The following is a 22,797-nucleotide window of genomic DNA, read 5'->3' as shown; positions in this document are numbered from 1 at the left end:
TGGCCGCCGGGCCCCTCCAGCCAATGAGGCGGCGGCGGCGGCCCGGGGCAACAATGGGGGGCGCCCGGGGCGCACGTGGGGCCGCGGCGGGGCCGGGCGGGGGTCGCGGCCCGGGGCGGGCGGGGGGAGCGCGGTGCCGGGGCGCGTGCCGGGGCTCTCCTCTCCTCTCCGCTCCTCTCCGCTCCGCTCCGTCCCGCCCCGCCGCTGCCCCGCGAGGCGCGGGGGCACTCCCCTCCCCCGCCCTCCCCCCGCCCCTCCGGGCCCTCCCCCTGTGTCACGGCGGCGCCCGCATTCGGGAACGGGCACGGCGGAGGGAGGGAAGGAGGGAGCGAACGAGCGAGCGAGCGAGCGAGGGAGCGGCGGCCGCCCCAGCATGTGGCCCGCCCGCGCCGTGGCGGCAGCGCGGCGGCGGCGGCGGCGGCGGGCAGGTGCGCGGCCGCTGAAGCGGAGCGGGGGGGCGTAGGGGCGGGAGCCGCCCGCCGCCGCCCTCGCCGGCGCTGTCAGGTGCGTGCCGCCCGCCAGCATGGCTCCGCCGCGCCGCCGGACCTAGCGCCGGGCTGCCCGCGGGAGACTGCGCCCGCCGCGCCGAGGGCTTCCCCCCATCTCCGTCCCGCTTCTCCCCGCTTAGGTGCCCCGCCGCCCGGCCCCGGAGCCCGCCGGTCCCCGGCCGAGGATGCCGCCCGCCACCGCTCGCTCCGGTTCATCTGTTGCTGACTGACCGCGCCACCAGCCCGATGGATGCGGCCGCCCCCGCGCCCTGCCCGCCCGCAGCCGCCCCGCTGGCTACCGAGCCGGGAACCGCTCCGGAGCTCCGCGGCTGGTAAAAACCAAACCAAAACCAAATCCGAACCAAAAAACATCCCCCCGCTTCGGCCCGGACTGGAGAGGCGGCCGAGGACCATGCAGCGTGTCCCACGGCTCGGCGCTCCCGGCGCGGCGCCGGGCACAGCCGCCTCCTAGAGCCGCCGGACCCGGGGCTCCCCCGGACTCGGGGCTCCCCCCTCCAGGACCCGCGCACCGAGCGGCTCCTCCTTCCCTTCTCCCCTCCAGCCGGGCAGGGAGCCCGCCTTCGCACTCCTCTCCCTCTCTAGATTTTGGGTTTTTTGTTGTGTGTTTGGGGGTTTTTTTTTTGGGTGGAAACCGCCCGTAACTCCGGGGGGGGGCTGTGGGGTGGCAGCGGGGAGGCGACCATGGAAGAAAAGCTCCAGGCGCATCAGGTGGAGATCGACCCGGATTTCGAGCCGCAGAGCCGTCCCCGCTCCTGCACTTGGCCTCTCCCCCACCCCGACTTGGCGGCGGAGGAGGAGGATGGGGGCGCGGGGGGAACCCCGGCGCTGGCGGCCGGCGGGGACGGAGCCGAGAACGCGGCGGCCCCGGTGGAGCGCAGAGTCGCCGCCGCTCCCCCGCCGCCCCCCGGCGCGGATGTGGGGCAGCTCCGCAAGGCCAAGACCTCCCGGCGCAACGCCTGGGGCAACCTCTCCTACGCCGACCTCATCACCAAAGCCATCGAGAGCTCGCCGGAGAAGCGCCTCACCCTCTCCCAGATCTACGACTGGATGGTGCGATACGTCCCCTACTTTAAGGATAAAGGAGACAGCAACAGCTCCGCCGGCTGGAAGGTACCTGACCCCCTGACCCCAACCCCAGCGCAACTTTGCCCTCTCTCCCGAAGGTGTGCCGGAGCATGGAGCTTTGTGCCGGGGCAGCCGGAGCTTGGTTCTGGCGGGGAGGCTTGGGGGGATCCCCGCCGTCCTCACAGCTGGGGAGATAAGGGCTCGGTCAAGTTTTGGGGAGAGCTGGTGTCTCGTGGTGCTGTGTGTTGGAACGGGGTGAGCTTGTCCCTGCGTCACCCGCCGGCCTCGCGCTGAGGGTCGGAGCGGTGCCGCCGTCCCCCGGGAGGTCAGGGCGAGGGATGGAGACAGGCAGCGGGGTCGCGGGCGGCTCTCCCTGGTGTGCGAGCCCCGGGGTACGGTGAGTGACAACCCCGAGTACCGGGGTACAGTGAATGATAACCCCACTGCCACAGCTCTCCTGGCCCTGCCTGTGGGGACCCCGGCCGTGCAAGGTCCCCGCGTGCCGGTGGCCGGCCCGGCAGGACAGCCGGAGGGAGGGCTGTTCCCAAGCAGATGTCTCCAGACTGGCTTTTACCCGGTGCGTCCCCGCTGCCTCAGCCCCCGCCTTCTCCGAGGCCGCGTCCCCCTCCCGGGGGGCCAAGCAGGCAAGCACACGGTCCCCGCGGCTCCAAGCTGGCATTCCCTGGCTCTGCGCTCCGCTGGCACTGTGGGCTCGTTAGGATTCCCTGGCGCAGGCAGTATTCCCCTCTCTGTCGCTGTGAGCTGGGGATCCATGGCACCGGCCATCCCGGCACCAGTGAGGGCACAGAGGGTGCTTGGTCTGGGGTCACCCTGGCCCCTGCCCCTCTGGCTGGGCTCTGCACTGGAAAGGGGGAAGAGATCGGCTCTGTCCAGATGGTGTCAGTAAAAAGGAGCCAGTTTCTCTTAAGTCCTCCCCTAACCCCTGTCACCTCCAGTGTGATTAGTGTGTTAGCAGGCTCCGGGGGCTCCCACACCAGCCTGCGGCCCTGGCACGCGTGTCCTGGCTCCGTTGGGGGCAACCAGATCCAGCCCACCTCGGGGGTCCTTCTTGGGTGCAAACGAGGCTCTTTTGGGGCAGGAAGGCCGGACTATGTGGCACCTGTATCCAGGCTGTGGGAGCTGGTGTTGTGTGGAGGCTGGGCACCCACTCCTGGTGAGTGGGCTGAGGGCAGCTGGCGTCCCCCTGGTGCGGGAAGGGTGTCAGGGCTGTGGAGGTGGCAGGAAGTGGTGCTTGTGTGGGGCCTCTCAAACCTCCACCTGGGTGAGACCTGCACAGCCCTGGGCGTGCTGGGGAAGAAGGGTCTCCCAATGCTCGCACACCGTGGGGACAGCAGGGGACATGCACTGATGGGGTCTGGAGATGTGTCAGGGCTCTGAACTGGGGGCTGGGAGGGCTGGGATGAGGAGTGAAGGGATTCCCAGGCAGTCACATGTGTCACTGGGGGCTTCATGTTGCGTGGTGTGCAAAGGGGGAGGACAGGCTCAGAGTCCAGCTGCTGTTGGGCACCAGGGGCGTTTTCAGGGGCTGCTTGCTCAGGTGGGCTCCCCTGTGTGCACCCCATCATGGGATCCTCTCCCCTTTCCTGGCCCGTCTCTGGTTTGGAGCGCCTCTGCCAGGGCTCTGCCTGGGCTGCGGGCAGGTGGCTCTGCTGCCTGGGCTGCTCTGCTGGGGCTGCTTCCCTCCTGGCAGCCTCCTGTGCCCCCTTGTTTGCACTGGGGTTTGAAGCCCCCAGCTGGGCTGAGGCCCAGTGAAGTGCCCTGCCCAACCTGTCTGCACTCCAGGCTGGGCAGAGCGGGGTGCCCTGGGGCAGAGCAGGGTGCCCTGGAGCCTCTCCTGGTGCTCCAAGTGCCCAGTCCCCAGCTGGGGCTGGTGGTGCGAGGGCTGGCAACAGCCCAGGGTAACAAGCAGAGACCTCCTTTGCGTGGTGGTTTCATCAGGCCACAGCGTGTCAGGAGTTAAACACCTCCCCCACAGCCCTTGGTCCCTCCTGGATGTCCCCTGCCCCAAACCCCCTCGGTGTCCCCTCCCCCGGCTGCCGAGGGAGCCCCCAGAGCACTGGCCAGTCGGTTTTGTGGCAATGAGCTGCTGGTGGCTGATTGCAGGACCCCTGGGGAAGCTGCGTCCCTTGGCCCCAGGCCTGGGAGAAGTGTGGCAAGGCCACAGCTTTGCATTGCCCAGCACGGCAGGGTCGGAGCGAGGTCTCGGCTGCTTCTTTGATTGGTTCCTTCACAGCCTCTTGGTGCTGGACAGAGCAGGATGATGGGGTCTGGGGCCTGGCCGAGGGCCCAGCGTCCCCATGGGCATTGGCTGTGCTGCTGCTCTGGCAGGACTTTGTAGAATCATGGGATGGTTTGGGTTGGAAGGGAGCTTAAAGCTCATCTCATCCCATCCCCTTCTACTAGACCAGGTTGCTCAGAGCTGTGTTCAACCTGGCCTTGAACAGTTCAAATCCTACTCTTGCCTTCTCCAAACCCTCTCTGCCTTGCTCTGGCATCAGAGGGACCTTCAGACCCCTCCCTGCATCCAGCTGGCTGAACCTGCACCCGGCTGTGGTGTCGGATGTGCCTGTCAGGAATGTGTGCCCCAGGCTGGTGGTGGTCTCTTGGAGGGGAAGGCTGTTGGCAGGGGTTGCATTTTGGGGTCAGGCCTCTCCTTCCCCACCAGGCTGCGCATTGCATTACATGGTTTCATAAAATCACAGAATCATGGAATGGTTTGGGTTGGAAGGGACCCTAAAGCCCATTCCATTCCACCCCTGCCATGGGCAGGGACACCTACTACCTCAGGTTCCTCCAAGCCCCATCCAGCCTGGCCTTGGTCCCTTCCAGGGATGGGGCAGCCACATCATTCATGGTGAGGTAAACTGAGGGACAGAACCCAAACACCTCGGCCCTGCCCAGCATCGGGACCAGGACCAGGACCTGTCTGGGTCGGATGGAGAGCACACGGGGGATGCTCGGGCTGCTGATCCTTGGGAAGTGCAACCCCCCATGGGCTGAGCCGGTGTGTCTGGCTGGTGCACCAGGAGCTGCTGCTGCTTCCCGATGCAGGGCAGCGGGCGCCCGCTGACTGACAGTTCTGCTTAATTAGGGAGTTGTTATTTTATCAATTCCAAAGCGCTTGAAGTTTTCTGCTCCAGCTCACGCTTTCCTCTTGTTAATGGGAAACCAACACCCTCCGTCAGAAAGGCAGCGGCACTGATGCATTTTAAAGGGTTCTGCTTGCTCCGGTTTGACATCCAAAATATAACAATCAAGCCATCAGCTGGTGGATGCCTGTTTGATGCGGCTCTGACAGTGCTGAAACCTTAATTTCCCAGCCCTCCCTGCACCTCCTCCTCCTTTCTATTGCCGGGTCGGTAGCGTGGCGGCCGTGCCTGGCATGGGGGCCGGGGCTGCCGTGTGCTCGGGGCTGCCATGCAGAGACACCCCCCTGCCAAGTGCCACCGTCCTCCTGCAGGGCAGAACGGAAATGAATTAGGGAGAAAAAGGTGTGGAAATGGAGTTTGGGTGGGAGTGTGGTCCTAGTTCCCATTGCTGCTCGAGGATTTGGGGGTTTGGGGTACCAGGCTGTTTCCCCTCCCTGCTGCTCTGTGACCCCTGAGCTATGGCCAAGGGGGAGCGCCCTGCTGGGCAGCCCCCGAGGATCCTTCCAGGGAGCAGCTCCTGGCTCTGTGGCTCTGTCGCTGGTGCCCCCCTGCCCATCCCCTCTTGGATGGGGACAGTGCCTCTGGAGCCTTGCCCAGTGTGGCTGGAGAGGCTCCAAGACAGTGCCTGGGACGGATGGGGATGGCTCTCCCCTCGCGGAGGGCAACCCGAGTGCCCCCAGGGCGTGGGTGCTGCCACTGGGGGTGGCACAGCAGTGAAGGGGCAGTTTCAGGGAGGATGGGGTGACCTGGCTCTGGGGTGACCTGGCTCTGGGGGTGCACATCGGGCTCGCTGCCGTTTGTGCTGGGCTCAGCGGTGTGGGTACCGGGGGCTCGGCGGGGGCACGGCCCCGGAACCCCGGCTGAGGGGGGGTGGCCGGTCAGGGCTGCCCTTGGGGCGGTTTGGCTCGGCTCGGTCACGGATCCCATCCTGTCCATATATGGAGATTTTTTCCAGCGGCAGGGAGAGCCCGATGCTCCCCGGAGAGCTGCCCTGGGCTGGGAGCCGCGGGGCCAGGAGAGCCCGGTCAGCCCGGGGAGCACGCAGGGCCGGCTCCTTCACCTCGGGGAACCCCTCTGCCTCAGCTCCTCGAGAAGCCCCCCTGGCTCTCCTGTCCCCACAGGTGCAACGCCCCCGGGATCCCCTCGTGTCAGGGGACCCCCCCCGCCCTTTCCCACAGCAATGCAGGGTCCCTCTGGATGTGAAGCTGGGGTCTCCCCACCTGTCCCCAGCTTCACCGAGGGATGGGGGAGCCAGTCACACCCCCCTGAGCCGCCCCCATGTGCTGCAGTGCTGCCGGTGGTGTGGCTGTGAGGAATCCCCTCTCCTCCTCCTTCCCACCTCATTTCACTCTCTTCTTTTGGAGGTTTTCGCCTTCTAATTTTTTTTCCCCCTCTCTCCCTTCTTCTGGAATCGCTTCTCATGCAGCGCTAACTGCTGAAGTAACACAAACCTGCTAAATGGTCCGGCTTTATGATAGCATAAAAATGATACTACAGAAGCGAGTGGGGCTTTATTAAACCCCAGGGAAAGGCTCCAAATGAACAGCTTGCTCTGCTCTTAGCTTCCTCCCCCTGCTTCCCCCTTTATTTTTAATAACCACTGGAATATAAACTACAGTTAAGATCCTGTGGACTAGAAGAGTGCTTGCAGCCCGGCATTCTCACCATCCTTCCCGCCGTGGATCCCTGTGTGCATCCCTCCCGCAGTTTCCTGGTGCTAGGGTGGGAGGAGGACCAGCATCCTGGGCTAGGACACGGATTTTGTAATTAAAAAGCCTTGTAAATATTTTTTAGGGAGGCTGTGGGTCGGGCCAGGCGTGTTTTGGGAGTGAGCTGGGCTCCTTGGCCAGGCTTCCCATCCCAGTGGGACGCTCATGGGGATGCTGCTGGCAGTGGGAGGCCCTCGGGGCTTAAGGAGTGGGGTTGGACATCTCTCACCTTGGGTCCTCGCCCAGGGATCCCACAGGAAGGGGATGAATCTCCCCTCCCCATGCATCAACAGGGTCTGGGCATGGTTGGACCCCCATCCCCAGGCTGTCCCCTCTGTCCCTGGAGTCCATCCCCAGCCTCACAGCCACCGTGCCCTTGAGTCTCCCGTGGGGATGCTCTGGAGCTGGATCTGGGTCTCCCCTTGCCCTGACACCCCACCGCACCCCGACGCTGCCTGTGGGGAGGCAGCTGCCCTCCTGTCCCCTGCACCCACCGCGGTGGGCTCCCTGCTCCCGGCTCACATGACTTTTAATTACCCTGACACTTCCCGCCGGCTCCCGGCGAAGGTGCCTGATTAGTGCCGAGGTGAAAGGCACTTTGGGTTACGGAAGGACACGCGGAGGCTCGCCTGTCTGCCGCTGAGGCTCATTTTGGACAGCATCTGTTCATTATTATGTGGTGCCTTGGCGGGGTGCCAGCCAGGGGAACTGAAAGCCCCGGCACAAAGCTCGCTTTCACCCGCTGCGGGGAGGAGGAGGAGGAGGAGGCACCCGGCGCTGGGCGGGGAGCCCGGGGACCCCCAAGGCAGGCTGGTCCCTTCCCTCCCAGCAGGGATGCTTCAGCATCCCAGGGCATCCCGAGCTGCTGCGTGCTGTGGGGTGTCACAGAATCATAACCACAGACTGGTTTGGGCTGGAAGGCACCTTGAAGATCATCTTGTTTCAACCCCCCGCTGGAGATGTCCACCCCTGGGACTGCTGGTGTCTTGTGGGGTGGGGGGGAAGCAGCAGGATGGGGGGATATGGGGGTTTGTGTGGCTGGTGCCCGCTTTGTCAGGAAGGGACTCATTCTTCCCCTCCCAGGACTCCTGTGCCACCCTGTGCATCCCTCCGTGTCCAGCAGGGCTTGGAGCAGGGCAGCTCTTGGGCTTTTCCACTGGGGTTGGTGGCACTTCGTACACACTGAGCCAGAGGTGCAGCAGTGATGCAGCCCAGCTCCTGCTCCCTGGGGCCTGCAGGGCCGAGGAGGTTTCCCGAACAGCCTGAGGAGGTTTCCCGAACAGCCCGAGGTGCTGGCAGTGGGGTGGCTCTACCCAGATCCCCTGGTGCTGACAGACCCCTGCCTGTGGGGCTGGACACATCGCAGGGGGTGCAGGCAGCGATGCTGCCAGGCACCCGCAGTCTCCACGGACACGTGTTCCCTCGCGTGTTCCCTCGCATGTGCTCGGGCTGTGCTGGGCTCCCCACGTACGCTCGGCCCATGCCTTGTGGGAGGATGGACATTGGGTGTGCCAGGGCAGCACGGGAAGGACCCTCAAACACCGTGGGCTGGCTTGTACTGACCGCTTCACATCCCTCCTGGGAGTGTGGGCTGATGGCACCGTCCCCCTGTCCTCGAAGACCTTGGGGGACAACATGTCCTTGTGGACACAGCGTGGCCGTGCTTCGGGGCACAGGCACTGGGGGCTTTTGCAGGCTGTGGCTGGGGGGAGCCCAGACTGGGGCACTGAGCAGCTGCCTTTGATTTACTTGGGAAGGGGACAAAAAGCCCCACCAATTCAAAACCACACAAAACACCCCCCCAGCACCCCCCAACACCCCCCAAAATAAAAGAGGCAGTGTCACGGAGGAGAAGAAAGGCAAGGGTTGTTCGCAGGCGCCTGGCGCGGTGCCAGCGCGGGGACGCTCCGGAGCAGACATGCCAAGCTGTAATTGCAGACAGGCTCATTTCGAGAGACGAGACGGTTATTTTTAACTCGCGTTAAGGTAATGCACTGATCTCCTGCCTGTGGGTTCAAAAGTTCACCCCCCCTCTCCCCAAAATCCCCTTTGCTCACCCACCCCATGGGGGTACCTCTGGTCGGGCTGCAAGTGACCGCTGGGGAACACATGCTGGTCCCCAGAGCCCCACAGCCAGGCAGCCTGACACTGCCCACACCCTCGCCCTCCTCGGGGCAGCCGCGGTATCTCCCGGGGAGTCTGGCTCATCTCCTGTGGGACTGGGAGGAGGCTGCAGCCAGGCCAGCCCTGGGGTGTGGAGGAGACGGGCATCCGTGAGGCGGTGCCAGCTCCATGCCCAGCCCTGGTGCTCTTGAGGTCCCCAAGGAATGTGCAGGGGGTGGGTGCTGCGTGCCAGGGTGCCAAGTCCTGCTGGGAGCCCGATGGGAAAGCCTCGCACTGCTCTCAGTGGTGGCACCACCCACCCCCCAGGTCCCCAAGCACTTTCCAGTCCCGGCCACATGCACTGGTGACTGTGCTGCCCCGGGCATTGCTGGCATCTCCTCCAGCAGCCAGACTGGCAGCAGTGACAGGGCAGTGTGGGGGTGGTAGGACATGGGTTCCCCCTCCTCGGCCTCACTGGCTGCCCCACAGGAGGGCTGAGCCTGCGGGCCGCTCGTGTGGCTGGAGCAGCCCATGATCCCGGTGCTCCCAGTGACATTCGTCAGTCCATACTGAGGATGTATGGCCACCTCAGCCCTGCCTTTTTCCTTAAAACACATTGCACAGTGCCAGGAGGGCACTGGGGGCAGCTTTCCTACCCTGGGACAGGGTGTCACTGGCTGCATGGGACCCATGCGGTGCCAAGCTGGGGAGCCTGGGGGTGAGCCTGGCACCTGCTCCCCAACCCTCTGCCCAAACCATCTGAAGGGAAAGTGGAGCAGGAACGCCCCAAAACGTGTCAGGTTTGGCCCTGTAATAGCTGTGATAAATCCTTTTCCCCCTCCCCAGCCTCTCCCAGGAGCTCGGCAGCTGGGAGCCGGCGGGAATGAGGCCCCGGGGTGCTCCCGAGCAGGAGCAGCGTGTCCGGCCCCCTGTCCCCAAACGCCCTCTCGCCCTGCTTGGTGGCGTCAGCAGTTTGCCAGACGGCCGGGAACTCCCTGCATGGCTGAGATGGCTTTTGTCCTCGGCTGTCGCATGGCTGGGGCCGCCAGCTGCAGGTGCTGCGCTGCTTCCCGCTGCCGGCTCGGCATTTCCCTCCCTTTGCGTGTCGCTGCTTTCGGCAGGAGCGCTGAGCTCCGGGGTTTGGGGGAATCCAGCGGGAGCTGAGGCTTTCTGGACACGTTTCGTGGCCTTTCGCGGCTCGTCCCGGCTCGGTGCTGGCCCCTGTGGCAGCGCAGCGGCCTCCGGAGCCGATAAATCAGGGAGCAGAGCCCGGCTGCGCCGGGGTGAATTGTGGTGCGTTATCCGTAATGAGTTCAGTGGGGATGGCACGGCAGGAGCCGCGGGGAGCCTGGCACAGCGTGAGCCGTGGGAAGCCTGGCCGGGTCATTCCCGGACTGTGACCCGGGCAAAGCCGGGGCCATCTCGCAGCCCGGCAGGCGCTGCGGGAGGGTAGCTGGCCATGTGCTTTTTGTGCAGAGCCGGGGGTGGGAAGGGCTGCCCGGCATCCCCCGCACGGGGATGGGGAGCCGAGGGGTGTGCGGGGTACCCCTGGCTCCACACCGGCGTCTGTGAATGCCGGGGGCGTGGGCAGCACGCTGTGGCACGGTGAGGTTTGGAGCATCCCCAGAGCCTGCCCGGGCTCTTGATGTGTTTGATAGTGCAGGAGTGGAAACATCCAGAGCGAGCTGTAAGGATGGGAGAGCCGGGGAGACCGGGACTGCGACCGTGCTTAGGACCATACTGTGACCTCATTTAGCAGTGGCTCCTTCCTGCTGTGCTTGGAGGGCACCGGGTGACATCCCATCCCATCCCATCCCATCCCATCCCATCCCATCCCATCCCATCCCATCCCATCCCATCCCACCCCATCCTACCCCATCCCATCCCACCATATCCCATCCCATCCCACCCCATCCTACCCCATCCCACCCCATCCCATCCCATCCCATTCCCACCCCGCCCCATCCCATCCCACGGCACAGCTGGCTGGAGCTCCGCTGGCTGCTGGGAGCGGGTTTCAGCAGGATGAAGATGGGCAAGTGCCCGTCTGTGCCCAGCCGCACTGCCAGGTTCGGGCAGCCGGGACACCGGCCGTCATCCCCTCCCTGCATCCTGTCCGGCCAGAGCCACCCTCCCCTCCCTGCCCCAGGTGCGATGTGTGTGCGGGATGCAGGGGAGGAATTCATAAGCTTGTGGAGCGACAGACTCATAAATTTTGGCTTTTTTTTCAAGACTGTCAAACCTATGCCTGTCCCAGGGATGTAAGACAGCATTTTATTGCTGCCTGCTTGATGGTTGTTCCCTTCTCCTCAGTGGTTGTGATTTATCTCTGCACTTTGCGCTGATTGGATTAGAAGTTTAAATGCTAAGGGTGCATAACAATATATTTTTCTTATTAATATTAAAAAATCATTATTGGATTTTTTATAGTTCTGTTTTGAATTGAATCCCCTTGCTTGATTTATTCTCTCTCCCAGAGTAGAATTTAATGCTAATAGGAACAATCATTGCTTTGTTTTGAATCTTTGACTGTTTGGAAAACTTTCCGTGCAAAGGGAAATTACAGCATTATTAAGAGTCCATTAAAAGAGGGTTTGCCCACTCCTGGCTATTACCTGTAAGCTGGAGGGAAAACAAAAAAGCCAAGACAAGGAGTCTCTTCTTCAGGGTTTCTGCTCACACCCTTGCCGAGGTGTAACGCAGTGATGGCGCTGGTTGTTAAAATCGGCTCTGTTCTGTCGCAGGGATTCATTTCGGGTCTTGTTGGGTTGGTGCTGGGTGGTGAAGGTGTGTGTGGCAGTGGAGTTCACAGGTGAAAGGCAGGAGCTGACTGGGACTGGCTCTGCTTCCCGCTGGATTTCATATTTTTAAGGGAAATAGAAGAAGCAGGATGGCAGCTCCCAACTGATGCCTGTGGCAGCACTGTGGGTGCCAGGCAGAGGGGTGGAGGATGCTGAGTTCCTCCCTGTGCTCCCCTTTGCCTGGGGTGGGTTCTGAACCCTCTGCCCGCACTGAACCCAGTGCCCACCCAGCCCTGGGACCCACCACGCCCTTGTGGTTGTGCCCATTGTGCCTCACGTTCCGGCAGCTGCCTGCAACGGCGCTGGGCAGAGCCCCGTGGGCAGCCCCTGGGGAGCAGGGGCAGGCAGGTGGGATGGGGCAGGGGCTGGGGACGCGGTGCCAGGCAGGTGGGATGGGGCAGGGGCTGGGACGCGGTGCCAGGCAGGTGGGATGGGGCAGCTGGAGACGTGCCTGGGGCGGGCGCAGCGGCAGCAGGGAGCTGTGCCAGGCTTGGCAGGCAGCAGCAGGGCTGGCAGGGCACCACCAGCCTGCCCGGGCACGGCGGGACAGGCCTGGGCACCCACGGCCCTGCAGCACTGGGGGAGCGGGCGGGTGGGGTGTGGGGTGTGGGGGGCATAGCTGGGAGCGGCAGGAATGTCGGCCCCAGGCATGCAGGGGCTGCGTCCTTGGCATGAACTTCCCGGCAGGGCTGTGCCGTGCCAGGCCACCACCCTGCACCCCAAAAGCTGCAGCTGGCACCCCGCACTCTGCTCCCCAAAGCCTGCTCCCACTGTCCTGCACCTGCTCCCCATGCCGTGCACCCCTCACTCTGCTCCCCAAAGCCTGCACTTGTTCCCCCAGAACTGCACTTTCCTCCTTTCACTGTGTTGTGCTCCCCAATCTCTGCTCCCTGCACCCCCAAACCTGCACACCGTACCCTGCATTCTGCCCCTCAAACCCTGCAGCCTGCACCCCACCTGCCTGGACCCCTTCCCATATGCACCTCCTGCCATCCCGCATCCTCTCCCCCCGTGCACCCCATACCCTGAACACCCACTGAGAAACCTCCTGTGCTTGCTGGAAACCCCATACCCACACCCCACTGCCTCTGCCCTACACAGCTGGTCCTGGGAGAGCTCCACACCTTGGGGCCAAGACTGGGGCACGGCTGCCTGCCCCGTGGGGGGTTTCCCAGTTGGGCCAGTGCACTCTGAGCACTGGGACATCCCCTCTTGCTGGGACTCTGTGCCAGTGCCCACGAGTGCTGGTGTGCTCAGCTCTGCCTCCCCGCCCCTCCGTGCTCTGTGGGTTACGGGGTGTCACTGGGGGGAACCCCTGACCCCCCTGGCCCCATGGCACACCAGCCCCAGCAGTTGGGATGGCATCTCAGACGGCTCTGGGGGTGCAGGGCTGTTCCTTGCTGCGATGAGCTGAGGATTCCCGGGTTCCCAGATTCCCAGCAGCATGTTCTCAGGTGTCCTGCCACGTGCCAGGACTTTCTGGCTAAGGTTTCCCGCTGCCCGTTCCTGGCCAGGCAGTTCTGGGATCCCGGCAGGATCTGCTCACCCCCCGTGCGGATTTTTTGGCTGACCCTCTCTTGTTTTCCCTCTCTCCTGGAGCCTGAGTGCGCCAGCCAAGGAACGGGAAGCTCCTGCCAGGCCCCCGTGCCAGTGGGGAGACTGTCACTGACTGGGGGGATTTGAGGTGGGGACCCAGTGTGGGGGGATATGGGGTTACCACCGGGATGCACAGTGGGGTCTGGGCAGGTACCTCTGTGCCCGTCCCCGAGGTCAGGGACACCTCTCTCTGCCCATGTGGGTCTCAGGGGATGACCCCACGAGATGGGGAGATGTGGGGTGCAGTGCTCTGGGGTGCTGGGCTGGGAGATTTGGGGTATGGACTGTGCAGTGTGGGGTCCTGCAGCTGCCACCAGGCAGCAAGGGGAGACACGGAGGGGGCAGTGCTCGCAGGGGGGCCAGTCTAGCTCCCCAAAGCTCCCAGTTTAACCAGCAAGGCGCCAGCAGGGTACCCGGCTGCGGGGGTCTGGGGCAGGGCTCCCCCAGCCAAGATGCTGAGGTGGCTCCGCAGCAGGGACAGGATTCCTGGGGTCCCCTCCTGCCTCCCTGGGGCACCCCCGTGGTGACACAACCCCGGGGAGACAGGGTCAGCAATGGTCCCTGGGACTCCCCCTCCCTGTGCCCAGCCCTCCCCAGAGCCCAAATCCTGCTTCTGCCGCTGGAGAAGGAGCAGAGCAGGGGCTCCAGCAATTATCCTCGTGCCCTGAATAATGCATGGCAGCAGCCTCCAGCGGAGCCTCTCCCTGCCCTTCCGCCCCCCAGCTGCCCCTCGGCACCGCCTGGCTTTGGGGGTCCGTGGGAGGGGACACAGGGGGGTCTGTCACCTTCGATCTGCTGCCAGGGCTTGGGGGTGGTGCGGGCAGGGGACGGAGAGGCAGGTAGCCCCAGGACCATTGCCAGCCTCCCCACCCCTGTGCCTCAGTATCCCCCTTGTCGCTGTGCCAGGGATGGGGAACTGAGCCGGTTTCGCTGCCTGGCTCAGGACACCCCGTCTTTGAGGGGGTCTCTGGACAAGTGCAGCCATTTCTGCAGGGCTGGATGTGCTCCAGGGCAGGTCAAGCCCCCATCCAGCTGGGATCTGGCTGCGGGGCCGGGAGCAGCGAGGGGTTAAACGCACTAAAGGCGGTGTGAAACTTTTGGCTGGGGAGCTGCAGGCAGAAAGTGCATTTGTAGCCGCAAGTGGCTGCCTTGAAGACGATCCAGATTTGTCTGGGAGCCGTCTGCTGCTAAAACCCTTTGATCCACTTACTTCTCCCCGGGGAGCTCCCTGCAGCTCTGGTGCTAATGCCCCCGTGGCGACAGGGGCTGAGCTGCCAGACGGATGCAGGGGAGACCCCCCTCCTGCTGCCAGGGAAGGGAGCAGCCGCAAAAAAATAGGGGGGGGGGGCAAAAATGGAGGGGCTTGGGGATACAGGAGCGATGTCACCAGGATTAATCCATGGGGTGCAGGGAGTGGGAGCAGGTTTGGTTGTTCCTGGGCTGTGGGGAGGAATGGAGGGTAGAGGGATGGGGGCATGGAGAGTGACGGGATTCAGGGATGGGGGGATGGAGGAGGTTTGGCTGTTCTCAGGCTGTGGGCAGGGATGGAGGGAGCATTGCCAGGTGATTGCCACAATGCCAGGGCATGGGGGGATGGTGGTGGTGTTGTGGGGGAGGGTTTGCATCGTTGGTGTCTCCCCAGGACTGCAGATCTGGGAGGTCCCAGCCCCGAGGCCGACTGCCCCAGGGCTCAGTTGGAGGATGCACTGCTCAGCTGCCAGACCCGCTGGGTCAAGTGGCTGAGATGGTGAAATGGCTGAAAGGGGAAGGCAGGAGAGGGGCACGAAGGAGGTAACTCCAGTGCGTTAAATGGGATATTGGGAGTTTGGGATCATAGGGACTCTTGCTTTTACCATAGGAAATGTTTAAAGATCGGGAAGCTGAAATCAGCTCCTGTACTGGACCTCAAATCACAGAATCCCAAAATGATTTGGGTTGGAAGGAGCCTTAAAGTTCATCCTGTTCCACCCCCTGCCATGGCAAGGACACCTTGCAGTATCCCAGGCTGCTCCCAGCCCCAATGTCCAGCCTGGCCTGGGACACTGCCAGGGATCCAGGGGCAGCCACAGCTGCTCTGGGCACCCTGTGCCAGGGCCTCCCCACCCTCCCAGGGAACAATTCCTTCCCAGTGTCCCATCCAGCCCTGCCCTCTGGCAGTTAAGTGGAAAATTCCCGTTTTCCAGTGGGTGTCAGGATTGAAGGTTGTGCTCAGCTCTCCCGCGTGGGCAGCTCCGTCTCCCGCCCTCCCCAGATCGCCACTGTGGATGGGTGTCGCCCTGTGGCTGTGGGTCCCTGCGGGTCCTGGCAGGGCAGCAGCGCTGTACAGCTGGGACAGCGTCAGTGATGGGGCTGGCACGGTGCTGAGCCGGGCACCGAGGGGGGGGACATCCACCCTGTACCCCCATAACACCCACGGGCGAGTTATGGATGGACCATCACCCACAGGCTGCCAGCCTGTGCCCCGAGCAGGATGGGGCTGTGGGCAGGATGGAGGGGACAGTGACCTCGTCCCTCCTGGGGGATGGCGTCTGCGAGCTGGTGCTCAGGAGGGGTTAGGAAGGCGCTGCCAGCAGCCGTGACCGCGCTCGTGGGGAGGGGAGAATCCCATTGAGGCGCTAGTGGAGCTGCGGGAGAGGCCAGGGGACGGTCACGGCCGGGGACAGCCAGGCTGGGGACGGTCACGGCAGGGTCCAGAGGGCTCTGGGAGGGCTGCAGGGGTGGGATGGAGGTGTGAAGGGAGGCGAGCGAGGAGCGAACAAAAGCTGCATTGAGTGACAGAGCCCGGCCGCCAGCGGAGCAGGAGCCCGGCCAGGAAAAACAGGGCCCGGAGCGGGGAGCACATCGTGTCCCTGGCTGCGGCCGCCGGGGCTCGGTACATTCTGTAGCGGAGGAAGCTGGCGCAGGGACGGGCTGGCTCGGGCCGCCGCGGCGCAGCTGACCCGCGGGGAGCGGCACGGGGGCTCCCCACCGGCGCTGCAGCCCGACCCCGCGCTCGGGGCTGACCGGGGTAACAGGGAACGCCCCGAGCCCGGCCGGACCTCGGGGGTGCCCAGCCCTGGGTCAGCGGTGGGAGGAGGCGGGGGGCCGGGGGCCGGGATGCAGACAGCGAGCGGGCGCCGTGCCCAGGAATTCGAGGATGGTTTGCAGGCGGCGCTGCCCGGGCAGCAGCGGCTAATTCAGGCTAATTCAATTACGGCTCCGTGTCACGAAGCCGGGGGCCGGCGGCGCGTGGGGCGGCTGGGGGCCCCGCGGGGAGGGGTGGCCTCTGAGGGGCTGCCAGGTCCCCCGGACATCGGCGGGATGGGGGTGTCCTGTCCCCGCCACCTCTGCGGGGAGACCCCCGGCGGGGCGCTGTCCCCAGGCTGGCACCACCGGCAGGTGCCTGCAGCTCGGGGACCCCCAGCTGGGTGGTGCTGAGGTGTGACCCCGGGTGCTCAGACCCCTCAGGATGGGCTTCCAGGGGGAAACAGTCACGAGAAGCTGCTTTCCTGCAGGGATGTGTGACTTCCCATCGCTTCCACACCTCCTCCCTGTGCTTTGCCATCTTCTGTCCTCCTCCCCAGCATCTGCCCCAGCCCTGCTGCAACCCCCAACTCCCCGGAAGACCCTAAAACTAACATCCAGGGGAGCTGTGGATGGGTTCAAGCCCCTGGGTCCGGGTTCAGGGCACTGTCACTGCAGTTCAGAGCTGGTTTGCTCTGGTGCTCCGAGCACTCGTTCCTCCTGCCCGTTTTTGGGCATTGTGTGACACCCTCCCGCCCAGACACCTTTTTTTGGTAGTTTTATTTCCAAGTGTCTGATTCCCCTGACTGACACACACACCCCCACTGGCAATGTGGACCTGGGGAAGGTCCTGGGGCCACGAGCTCCTGCCACGGTGATGGCTGATCCCACAGCCCAAAGCATCGCTGCCAGTTTTTTAGGGGGTGGATTACTGGGGGCTCTTGCTCCGGAGAGACCCATCAGCAGTAGAAAACAGTCCTGAGGATGCTGCAGGGCCTGGCCCGGAGCAACTCCACTTCCTCCTCGCTGCAGGAGGGCAGCTGGTCCCATTGCCCGGGGACTGAGTGGCCCCGTGGGGCTGTGGCAGTGCGGGGTGGATCGGGATCCTCCCTCGAGCGCCACCGGGACCGGCTGCCTCGGCAGCTCTGGCTGATGTAATTTTTGCCATTACAGGTAAAACTGCTCCGCCTCGGGTGGCAAACTCCCCCAGGGCAGGGAGGAGGGGGTTGTTGTGTTCCTGTTGCTTTGCAGCAGCCTACAGGGATCCCGCTGCCTCCCCAGGGTGGCTGCCTGCTTCCCCTCCCCCTCCTTCTCCTCCTCCGCCTCCTCCTCGTCCTCCTCGGGCTGCCTGTGCTGGCTGAGTCCTTCCCAGAGCTGTGTTGGGGGGCAGAGACTGCACCACGCGTTGCCCCCACCCCGGCAGCCCCTGGCTTGTTACCCCTGGTCCTGCTGGGTTTGTGCCTGGTCTGGCAGCATTCCTGCCTCCCGCTGCCTGCCCCTGGGGAGCATCCCTGTATCCTGCCCGAGCCGGTGCAGGTGCAGCCCAGGGACCACTGCAGTAGCTGTGGCTGTGGCTTTCCTGCCACCCTGAGTGATCAAACCGCGCTCGGAGGAGGAGACACCCTGCCCGGGGTAATGGTGCATCCCTGGTGGTAGAGTTTGGGACATCAGGGAAAATCCTGGGGCGTTCCTGGTGCTTCTGAGCCCTTGGAGGGAAAAGCAGAGGCTGTGATCGAGCTGAAGGAGACATGGGGATGCAGAGCTCTCCCTCCCTGGGGTGAGCTCGCTGCCAGCCCCTGCCCGTGGGCCGATGGGGGGGCTGCAGGCAGCGGAACGTGTCCCTCGGTGTTGTTTTGGGGAGACCCAGGGTGGGGAGCAGGGAGCAGAGTGCTCAGCCAGAGCTGGGGCGCAGTGGCTTCTCTGTCGCTGCTCCACCAGCCCAGCAGAGCAGCCCCAGGTGGGGTGGCAATGTCCCCAAGGGGAAAGTCCCCTGCTCATCGCCTCACCAGTGCCTCAGGGGGATGGCAATGGGAGGGCCAGCCTCAGTGCCCCCAGGGCACATGCCACAGGGCAGGAACCCTTTCGATGAAGCCAGGGTGCACTGCCAGGCCCCCACCCAGCACCCACCTTACCTGCAGGATGTCGCCTGCTGTTTCCCTGGCAACGGCGATGGCATCCCGCACACCTCGGGCAGCGTTTCCCTGCATCCCCTGCCATGTCAGCCCTGTTTCCCGGGTAACCCAGCATCCGGGAGCTCCGGCAGGCAGGTACTGGGGGTCCCCAGCTGCCTTCTGCTGTGCCCAGCCACGCGCCACCTGACAGCCCTGCTGTGGGGGCCCATGGTGGCCTTGGGTGGTGGGGACAGGCACGATCCTGGCAGGTCTGGGGGAGCAGGCAGCCCTGCGTGTCACGACAGAGCTCAGCCCACACTCTGCTCACTGCGGGTGCCTCGTGGGTCTGCCGGGTGTGGGGAGCCATGGGCAGCTCGGGGGTGGGAGGAGAAGCAAGGCTTGGGGCTGCTGTGCCTGCACAAAGGGCCGGAGACTGGCTCTGGGCTTGTGGGCAGTCAGCGTTCCCAAGGGGACAATAGCCAAGGGGTTCTGGCAAGTGTCCAGGACAACTGGTCATGCCTGGACTTTCCTGGTCACCTCGGGGTAACTGGTCTCGGCAGGAGGGCACTGGTGAGGTGGGTTCAGCATCCCAGTCCAGGCTGGAGCTGGGGTGTTTGCCTGCAGCTGCTGATGCCCTTCATGCCATGAGCCCATCCAGGGGTCAGTGCACTGGGCAGAAAGTGTGCCCCGTGCTCTGTGAACAGCTTTGCCCCGTCCCACTCCAAGTGGGGCATGTCCCTGTCCCCTGCTCCCAGTGCAAGGCATGTCCCCCACTCCCAGTGCACATCTCGGGGGGACCAGACACCCCCAAACTCCGCGGCATCAGGGTTCAGTGCTGGCTGCCAGGGCAGGGGAGGCCGGGAGCCTCCCAGGATGGGCAGTTCCAAGCGCTTTCTCCAGCAGTGGATCCAGAGCCAGGAAATTCCCTCACTGAGGCGGCAGTGTCAGCCCTGCCCGGGGAATGTGCTTGGATGAAATCGGAGCCTGCAGCCAGCTCTCGCCAGGATTTCCCCGTGGATCCTGTGCTCTGCCCCGTGTGCTGGGCTGGGAGCTGAGCGCAGGCAGGAGCTCCTCTGGGGCGTTTTTGGGGGGCCATGCTGGCAGCCAGCCCCTCTCCTGCACAGACCCCCTCGGGAGCACCACCCCTGCCAGCCCCGAGGAGATCCAGCCACCCCATCCTGCCGAGCCCCCGAGCAGGGCGATGTCCCGGGGGTCCCCCTTTTCCCACCCACCGACGGGGCTGTGCTCACAGGGTGCAACCCCACGAGCATGAGTGGGTTTGCCGGTGATATCAGGGGTCTGTGGGGTGGTACCAGGAGCCCAGGAGGTGACAACAGGGATCTATGGGGTGGCACCAAAGATCCATGAGGTGACATCAGGGGTCTGTGGGCTCAGCCACAGGAGTCATGGGCAGAGCTGTGCTCAGGGGATGCCTGGAGGCTGCTGGGTGCTGGCAGTGCCTGGGGGCATCGGGGTGCGGCAATCTCCCCCCCGGGAGGTTTTTATCCCTGGCACAAGGCGCCGCATGTTCTGGGGCACGGGGGGGCTTCAAGGCCACCCTTGGGCAGCTGCTGAGTGTGGGGGAAGCCTCCCCTCCTCCTCCTCCCGGCTCCCTGGTCTGTGAGTAGGCACGGGCTGGTGGGACCCCAGCCCGGAGCTGCGGGGGCAGCGGGGGTGTCTGTCATTAGCAGGTGCAGAGCAAACTAAAATAAAGGGGTCAGCTGAGTCATGGCACAGCTGGCAGGGGGGGCAGGGGACACGGGAGGGGACTGGGGATGGGGGGCACTGGAGGGGCACAGGGGGCTGTGACTGTCGGTGCCCGTGTGCAGGGTGGTGCACGCTGTGCCACGAGGGTGTGACTGGAGCAGTGTGTGACACCCCGCTGCAGGCTGGGGACATCCCGGGCAGGGCTGGTGCGGGGCCGCGGGCTGTTCTTTCAGCCCTGCTGGGGAAGGGAGGGTTTTCCATCTCCCCTCCCACAGCACCTTTGCCTTGGGCTCCTGCCCAGGAGCCCCCCGAGCTGTGGCTGCCACCCTGGGGCACTGCAGTGGGTGCTCCTCGGGGCACAGCAGGGATGGACTCCCCATCCCTTTTCACCCCCAGGACCCTACACAGGAGCTGTGAGCCCCTCACCCCATCTGCTGTGCCAGTGACCCCTAAGACCGTCCTCCTCGGAGAGACCCCCCAGGGCACCCCAGGGTGCCATCACCCGCTCCGTGGCTGGGAAGGGTGGATGTCCGCAGTGGCCTGGGCTGGCCCGGGGGGAACAGCAGGTGGCCACGGCAGGGCTGGCTCCTGCAGCACCGTCCCTCTCTGCCACCACCCCCTCGCTGTCTCAGTTTCCCGTGTCTGCCGCAGTCCTGGGCTGGGGAGTGGGACTCAGCATCCCTCCTTCCCACGGGGCTGGAGCTTCAGAAACGTCCCTGGGGCCTTGTGGTGACCTTGCTCCACTTGCGTGACTTTGGCTGGTGTGCGTGTGCCGGGGGGGTCCGAGGGGGGTGTGACGTGGGCTGGTGGCATCAGGGGTCTCCAGTCCCCCCCGGCGTGTCACAGTCTCTCCCAGCAGGGTCTGCGTGCGGCTGGGGCTGCACAGAGCAGCCCCGGGCACAGACTGAGAGACACAAAAGGCTCAGCCCTGCTGGGAGCGCCCATCCCCACACGTCTCACCCCGGGGTCTGCGTGGGTGTGAGGCAGCTGAGCCCCCCTGTCTGTGAGGGACTGGCAGGCAGAGGGACCCGGGGGACAGCGCTGCTTTCCTCGGGCTGCTCTGGGGTGTCTGATGTCTCTCAGATGTCGTGGCAGAGGGTGCTGCACTCGGAGGCACCTCAGCTGTGACAGCATCTCCTTGTGGGGCAGCGGCACACAGATTGGGACCTTCGGGCTGGCCCAGACCAGGAGGGGCATCGGCATGAGGCCACTTCCTGCTGTGTTTCTGGCCGTGCAGGGACATGGTGACACCGGTGACAACTCGTGCCACTGCCTCCTTGTTACCATCCCTTGCCAGCTCCAGGTGGGCAGCGCTTGCCCCTCTGCCAAGTCGGTGACCCTGGGTGTGCCCCTCCTGCGGCAGCCGGATCCTGCCTGCCCCAGGTGGGCTCTGCAGGGGACATGGGGCTCCATGGGTGCCCTCCACCTCCGGGGCACAAGTGCAAAAAATTAATGTGAAAGTGGAGAAAAGGGAGTTACGTGGGGTTTTCATGGAACCATGTCTTGGGTTTGATGGGACCTTAAAGTGCCACCCCCTGCCATGGGCAGGGACACCTCCCACTAAACCAGGATGCTCCAAGCCCTGTCCAACCTGGCCTTGGACACTGCCAGGGATGGGGCACTTCCAAGGATGATTTGGAGGACTTTGGAGGGTATCAGGATGTGCTGGCATGGGGGGCTCTGGCTGGAGGGCTGGGGCTGGGGATGTGCTGTGCCACGAGGCTGAGTGAGGAGGGGGCTGCAGCCAGCCCACGGTGTGTGCTGCAGTGGGCTGGGCCGTCAGCACTGAACAGCAGCTTGGGCACAGCAGGGACAGCCCAGAGCCTGCCGGGGTGCCATGGGCTTGACCAGATGGATTTGACCCCACCACTGGCTGGAAACTGCTCCTTACTTTCAGAGATGTTTTTTAAATAGTGCTTCCTGCCACGTTTCTGCACAGCAGGTCCCCGTGGTGAGGATTTTCTCCCTTAGAGGCATCACTGAACCCTCCCCTGCTCCACCCCCTGGGCCTAAAACCTGCAAACTGGGACAAACATTTGTTTGCTTGAGCAACTGGGATTTTTTTTCTTGGAATAAAACTGTTCCATGAAGAATCTCTCAGCCAAGGGCATTTGGTGGCGGGGATGTCCCTGCTGTCCTCGTCCCCATCCCCTTCAGGGCTGAGAGCCCTGAGTTCTCCCAAGCCTTTGCCATCTGTGCTTGCTGGTTGTGGGGTGAACTCTCTTGCAGGAAGAAATTCCTCCCTGGGAGGGTGGGCAGGCCCTGGCACAGGGTGCCCAGAGCAGCTGGGGCTGCCCCTGGATCCCTGGCAGTGCCCAAGGCCAGGCTGGACATTGGGGCTGGGAGCAGCCTGGGACAGTGGGAGGTGTCCCTGCCCGTGGCAGGGGGTGGGATGGGATGGGCTTTAAGGTCCCTCCAACCCAAACCAGTCTGTGGTTCTCTGATTCTACTTGAGAAGCAAAAGGCACCTTTCCATGCATGGCCAAAGCAGCTCCTCATCTCCAGGAGCTGCCCTGAGGGCACGGGGAGCCTGGGCCAGCTCCTGTGGGAGTCCTGGTGGGACACAGCTTTGCTCCGTGGCCCCTTGAAAGCCCCGTGGCTGGAGCTGGAGGCCACGGCACAGAGGGAGTCGGGGCACCCCCGTGGGGCTGCTCCCAGGGGTGACGTGAGGACGTGGGGCAGGCGGGGAACCGCCGGGGCAGAGCGAGTCCCTGGGGAACACGAGTGCCCCGGTGCCTGGCTCCGTGCCCAGCCCTCCCCCTTCACTGGGAACGGGCCAGCGCCGAGGCAGCTCCCAGGCTGGAAATCAGGACAGCCTGCACGGAACAGACAGGGGAGGATGGAGCTGGACTCGCCCCGGGGCTGGGGCTGCTGCTGCTGCTCGGCTCGGGGGCTGCGGTGCTCAGTGCGCTCCCACGGGACAGTGGCACAAGGGTGACACGTGGCTGGGACCTGCGTCCCTCCCGGGTGGCCGAGAGACCCAGAGACAGTGTTTGACGGCACCCCACAGGAGGGTCACCTCC

At 64.4% G+C, this 22,797-nt stretch overlaps 1 protein-coding gene across 1 annotated transcript in view; it reads left to right on the top strand.

Annotated features, from left to right (window-relative positions):
• The first annotated feature begins 506 nt into the window (after positions 1-506).
• FOXO6 (forkhead box O6) overlaps positions 507-22,797 on the top strand; it is a 36,814-nt gene continuing 14,523 nt past the window's right edge. Inside the window, exon 1 of the mRNA XM_039564599.1 lies at positions 507-1,619. Within this exon, the coding sequence (XP_039420533.1) occupies positions 1,191-1,619 (429 nt within the window). The 5' untranslated portion in view covers positions 507-1,190. The remainder of the gene's footprint in view (positions 1,620-22,797) is intronic.

The sequence above is a fragment of the Corvus cornix genome, chromosome 23 (genome assembly GCF_000738735.6).
Source record: "Corvus cornix cornix isolate S_Up_H32 chromosome 23, ASM73873v5, whole genome shotgun sequence".
NCBI lineage: Eukaryota > Metazoa > Chordata > Aves > Passeriformes > Corvidae > Corvus > Corvus cornix.
Note: the sequence above shows the minus strand (reverse complement) of the source record. Positions and strands in the feature narration are given on the sequence as shown.